Source organism: Cynoglossus semilaevis, unplaced genomic scaffold (assembly GCF_000523025.1).
Source record: "Cynoglossus semilaevis isolate Cse_v1.0 unplaced genomic scaffold, Cse_v1.0 scaffold302, whole genome shotgun sequence".
NCBI lineage: Eukaryota > Metazoa > Chordata > Actinopteri > Pleuronectiformes > Cynoglossidae > Cynoglossus > Cynoglossus semilaevis.
The window spans coordinates 26149-32148 of NW_007585121.1; the positions used below are offsets into that span (position 1 = coordinate 26149).

Genomic DNA, 6000 nt, shown 5'->3' on the forward strand with positions numbered 1-6000 from the left:
GGACTTCACAAAAACAAATCTCCTCCTCGGTCTTCCTCTTCTCCTCTTTCTTGGTAACTCCATCTCTAAACACCTCTGTCCAGTATATCCACTATCTTTTAGAGAAGGGTGGGCTTTGTTACCTGTGTGTGTATCCAGCCACATCTGACAGAGTGGTTGACAGGTCTATTATCTGAGTGAAGCCATTGATCAGGTAGATGCAGACAAAGGCGTTCTGAGGTTTTGGAGAAATGTAACAGTGATCAAGGAATAAAGACACATTTCTCGCCGTTTTCTGAAAGTTTTATTAAAACTGTATATCTACTAATTTGACCGTAAAGACATGAGACGGTTTCTGCGACAACACGCGTAAAGTTTACTTTACAAGTTTATTGCTGCCATCTAGTGGCCATTTAGTGGCTAAACACACTGTTAGTTAGTGTATGTTTTCGTGTGAACTAAAATAACATACGGAGCTTTCTATTTCCGGCTCTGAAAAAGTCTGAAGTCACTGTGTACGTTACACATCACATCATGACTAACAAATTATGACTTTACTCTATTTTCTTCTATAAAGTTTTGACTTTACTCATACATTTACAACTTTTTGTTGTTGTTCTCAATGTGGCCATAATACTGTTGTACAACCCAAGGTCATCCTTTTATGATTCATTTGAAATCTTTAATGGTAAAAACAACAGACAACTGAAGAAACTGACCTTACTGATGAGGGCACTGAGTTCTCCAGGAGACAGACCATCGTAGACACCAGTGAAGATGGGAATGGCAATGATAACGTAGCTGAGAAAACCTCCCAGGTAATCAAACATGTTCACCCCAACTATAAGACGAGAGGTCAGAGGTTAACTCCCAAAAAGGTCCAGCATGGGTTTTTGAATCAAACTGACTGTTTACCTCTTCCGTGATTCATTAGAGAGTAAAAAAAACTATGATAAGAAATACTTCTTCTCATTGATCAAGTTACTCTGTTGCAAAAGCAGAATAGTTTTTTAGCTTTAAGAAACAAAGGTTAAAATAAGTTCTTCCAATGAATGTTGGGAAATAGCTTTAGTTCTGGTTCAATGTCTTTATATATATATATATATATTTGACTTATATAGAGAGACATACTGCATGTATGTGTATATATATAAATATATATATATATATGAGCAGTGCCATGAGCTTAGCATATTAACAGACAAGAGTATGTGGGATGGTCTTACTATAGAGCCAGAGTTCTTTGTTGATCAAAGTTGTTTGAGTTTGTAACAGGGCCTGAAGTCTTCTGTTGGTCCTCATGTGCTCCACTTTACCAGCTCTGAAAACACAACGACCATAACATGGTAATAAGAATGAAGATAATAGCAATAACAACAATGACTTTCCTTTGTGCTTTTGTTATTATTGTAATCATCATCTGCTGACTACTAGAATTCTACCCAAACATGTCTGTTGAGAACATAGGGATATGCTGGTTATCCTGGCTGAACTTAGCCTCAGGTCAGTTGCATTAAAGCAGGTCAAATTGAACCGGGTCAAGTTCACCTGTATTTCTACCATCAGTCCTTTAAAGAATTCATTAATATGTTTCATTATTTCAATCCTCCTGCATTAAAATATCACAAATATACATTGCTATTATTTGTAATTATGTAATTGCAACAGACATTTTATATTGATTCAAGTGGTATTATAATTACACAGGCCATGCTAATGGCCAATATTATATTATATACATATATAATTATGGCTGCACATTCTGTTTCAGGTCAGAACCTTTTAAATGTCCTCACCTGTAAAAAGCTGCAGACTCTGCGTTGACACGGATTTGCATATGTTTAAATCTGCAAAAAACAAGACAACAAGACAAGCCAATGTTTTTATATTTATTTTATTTTCATCAGCAGGGTTCCTTGAACTTCTTGTCAACAACATACTCTACACAATCACATTTCAGTTCAAATGACCAAACTCAACCTTTTCAAACCAACACATCTCCTGTGGTATTTCCTAAGAGACCAAAAGTCAACAGGGCCAGAGTTTACAGAAACGTCCTCTTCACTAGAGAAGTGAACTGAAAACTGAACTGATATTTATCAAATGGAGCTGTAAAAACACCAGTGCCTCCTGTTGAAGGTTGGAGTAAAACACACACTGGGGATGATTGGTCTGGGAACTCCTGAACAAAAGCTTATTAACAATTCACCAAATACTTTTGCAAGGACACGTTTACATTAAGTTACAGAATACGTAACCTCAATTTTTGGATCGTTAAAATAAACTGATGAGGAACTTTATGTCAACATTCATATAAAATCAGGGCAAGAAAAAAAATGTGCAACTCTTCACCTTTGACTGGACCTTACCTGAAATCTCCCTCCAGTTTTTCTTGCTCAAACAGAGTTGATACAATCGGACCCATCAAGATTTTATTGGCAATGGTTCCGATCAAGAAGTATCCAAAGATGCTGACGGGACCGATCCAGCCGGTGCTGAAAGAAAAGTAGACTTTACTTCATCTGCACTTCACTACTAAACAAGCACAGTTAAGATAAAAATAAATCTTACTTTGCTGTACTACAATACATGCAGTATAGATGTATGTAAATGCCTACAATGCTAGTTAAAAATACCTATTACCAAAATACAAAGAAATAGAAAATTAATATCAAACTAAGAGTAAAATTCAGTTTAATATTTGAAGTTCAGTTTAAAATGGTGGAAAACTTTAGGGACTGACATCCAGTGTTTAGGTGTAAATATAAGTGAGAATTTTGTCATTTAACACAGAAAACAAAACACAGGCAGCTGAGAATTTTGGTGCCCTGGGATTTGAACCAGCAGAAAGAAAAACAATCCTAAATCTGCTGGGTTTTTTGTACCTGAAGGGCAGATTTGTAAAGGAAGACCATCTAAAAGGTTTTAGTTCCACCCAAGGCTTCAACATTAACACAGTTTTTTGTGGTTATTTTCCCACACCTTTGAAAATAATGCCACTATTAACTCCGCCATGTCTACCATGCGATGAATGTGTTTAATTCACTTAGCTTTCATAAGTTTCAAATTATTTTATTTTATTTATACTTTTTATTAATCAAAGTCATCAGAGATATGGAGGTTTGTTTTCTCTGAAATGTTGAAGAATCTGTTTTACTGAGAGGCCGTGACCTCAGAAACAGATCTTGTGATTTTCTTCAGTGTTTCCTCAATTTCTTGCCTGCGTTTCACATAAATGACCCTCAAACGAAACCAACTGTCAACGATGTTGCAACAATGTCGTAATATCCTTGTGTTCGTGTGTGCATTTGTGTCACCTGTAATAGCAGTGATAGGTGTAGTAGGTCAGTGTGAAGGGTGAGACGATCAAACGACTGGCCATGGAGCTCATCTGTTTACACAGACGCTCTGCATCCTGGCTGATCCTCTGGTCCCTGGTGTAGGAAAACAAAAAACAAAAGGACAAACATTCAGTTTTCTACTGCGGACTCACACTGTTGACACATCTGTGAGGAAAACACTGAGTCTTTTAATGTGTTAAATACACTCACGTCATTAATTAAGTAAGCACAAAGAGCTGAAACTTACGGGTTGTCAATGTCCTCTCTGAGCACATTGAGTGTATAATAGACCCGGCCCTGGAAGTAGGCTGTGTGAAGGCTCTCAGTCAGAGTCTTCCTCCAGCTCACATACATCCGATTACAAATGTACTGGTCCACACTCTTCAGCTGGAAATGGTAAAAAGAAGAACAACGATATGGTGAAGCAAACAAATGATTTATAATTTAAAATTAAGCCTAAAATTCATTGGCGCCTAATGGTGGTTTATATTATGGAAAAAAGGCAGCAATACATCAAAAATGTCACAGAAAAGTCTCCCATTGTTTCCTGATGTTGTCAATGTCATACTTCTATAATCTCTGTCTCCTCCTCATTGTTATCAAACACAAGTGGTCGATAGCCTGAGTAAAAATAAACAGTAAACGCTGAGTGGAAAACTGGTTTCCCTGGAGAAAACAGATTTATCAGGTTCAAACTCCACACAGTGACAGTGCGACAGCTATAAAATGATGAGGCCAGGTTGACTTGACCTGATAAAGGCAATAGGTCACAGCACATATCTGAAGTCTTATATATACAGTATACCGGTATATATATGTAAGAAGTGGATGTAGCCCCCTGCTGGCAACATGAGGTAGGTTGGTTTGATCAACACAATTTTGATGGTTGTAATTAGAAGGTTACAGTTTTAATCCCATGACTGACATGGCTGTAGCAGGCCTCAAAGGTTTCCCCTAGTTCTTGGTGTAGTTTAGTCCAGCAGTGACTAAACTTAACAGAATATATTCAGTGAATTAAAAAACTACAATTGCATGTCTCCATTTTTTTAGATTGTTTCGTACAAATTGAGCATAAGACTTGTGATTCTACAACGGTTGTCTGTGTTGGTGTGTGGACTTACTGTAGAGTTGAAGACGATGAGCACCACTGCTGTGGCCAACAGGCTCTTGAAGTTTGAATAATCTTGGTCTGCCAGCACATTGTAGAAGTGACTGGGAAGGATGCCAACCTGATAAATGATCAGCTGCTCTGGTGACAGGAAAAAAACATGTTAGCAAAATGTTTAGAATGAGTTTAAACAAAGAGCAAACAAGTGTCAGTTTATTCACCCTTAACAATTCAAACTGCTGAGAAATAGCTAACAGCTAAAAGTGAGTTCAAATGAGGTAAGATTTAATCAACATAGAGCAAACTCTGTCAAGTTCAGCAAAACAAAAACTAATGATGACAAATGGACCAGAAATATCAACTAATACAAAACTATTTAATTTAGAATAAAAATGTTTGTCTCTTTAGTACCTGTCAGGGTGACAACAAGCAGCGTTCCAAACATCAGCACACTCTGACTGCTCCATGATGGAAACAGAACCTTCTGGATGTTGATGAACCTCTCTACAAATTTCCAGTCCAATTTTGGTCTGAAAATATATAAACAGAAAAGCGCGTTTAGAAATAGACAGTGACATAAGGTCAAGATTGGTTGAAAAGGTTTTTAAAATCAACACTTTGTATCTCATTTGGTTTGATGACTCCTCAATAATTTCTTATGCTGTTCTTATAGGTATAAAACAGGGATGTTTCTTGTAAACATGTGTTTATAATTGGGAGTGAAGGACTTGTTATGAGCAAGTTATTCCATTGCAGCATTCTCTGAGTCACAGATAAGCAGATACTTAAAAACAGGCTTCTCTTCAGCAGGGCCTCGTTAACGTTTTATTGACTCGACTGCTTGATAACACATAACATTTCAACAAGACCAAAGAATTTCTTTCTTTATTGCAAGTTTTGGGACTCTGGGTAGAACTGTTTAGCAGCCCCACCAGGTGGTAGTAATTCAACTTAAAGCAGCAGTTCCTAAACTATGTTCCCACACCTTTGAAAATAATGCCAGTATTAACTCCGCCATGTCTACCATGCGATGAATGTGTTTAATTCACTTAGCTTTCATAAGTTTCAAATTATTTTGCGAAAATGTTTTGACTGAGACAGGCGAATAGATAAATTACGACATACTAACATGGGAGCAACAATGGCGTGGTTACTGAAATTATGTGCACATACAGAATGTACAAATCATCTTCAAAACTTGAGCCTTACCTTTTGGTGTTTCTAACATTTGCTTTTTCCGGACGCGCCATCCGCTGTGCACTGAATGTCAACAGAGCTGAGAACACAGGACCACAGCACTAAACACAAGCTAACATTATAACTCGGCGCCAAAAAAGTTTAACGACAAAAAACCCTTAACGCACTACACTCCATAAAATGTCTGATCATCCAAAAACTGCTCTTTATTTTGTTTAAACGATTAAACAAAATGTTTGTGATCAGGTTCCTCTCGAGATCCTCTCCTACCTTCCATGCACATCAGGGACGACCAAATGTTTATTTGAGCTCACATTTCCGGTAAAATTTAAAAACTCTCTGGCTACGCATGCGCAAACTAGTGGAAGGAAATGA

At 37.3% G+C, this 6000-nt stretch overlaps 1 protein-coding gene across 6 annotated transcripts in view; it reads right to left on the reverse strand.

Annotated features, from left to right (window-relative positions):
* abcd4 (ATP-binding cassette, sub-family D (ALD), member 4) overlaps positions 1-5956 on the reverse strand; it is a 9539-nt gene extending 3583 nt beyond the window's left edge. For 3 of the 6 annotated variants that reach the window (XR_003049046.1, XR_003049045.1, XM_017030838.2), the window contains exons 1-11: positions 5896-5956; positions 5638-5704; positions 4840-4958; positions 4442-4569; positions 3568-3707; positions 3297-3413; positions 2349-2474; positions 1776-1826; positions 1206-1300; positions 699-820; positions 123-214 (exon numbers count right to left, since the gene is read on the reverse strand). Coding sequence is in view for 4 of the 6 variants with exons in the window: in XM_017030838.2 (XP_016886327.1) it covers positions 123-214; positions 699-820; positions 1206-1300; positions 1776-1826; positions 2349-2474; positions 3297-3413; positions 3568-3707; positions 4442-4569; positions 4840-4958; positions 5638-5704; positions 5896-5908 (1070 nt within the window). In the remaining 2 variants the exon portion in view is untranslated. The remainder of the gene's footprint in view (positions 1-122; positions 215-698; positions 821-1205; positions 1301-1775; positions 1827-2348; positions 2475-3296; positions 3414-3567; positions 3708-4441; positions 4570-4839; positions 4959-5637; positions 5705-5895) is intronic. The other 3 variants (XM_025053726.1, XM_017030837.2, XM_008337346.3) reach the window with 3 other exon arrangements.
* Between the last annotated feature and the right edge of the window lie 44 nt (positions 5957-6000).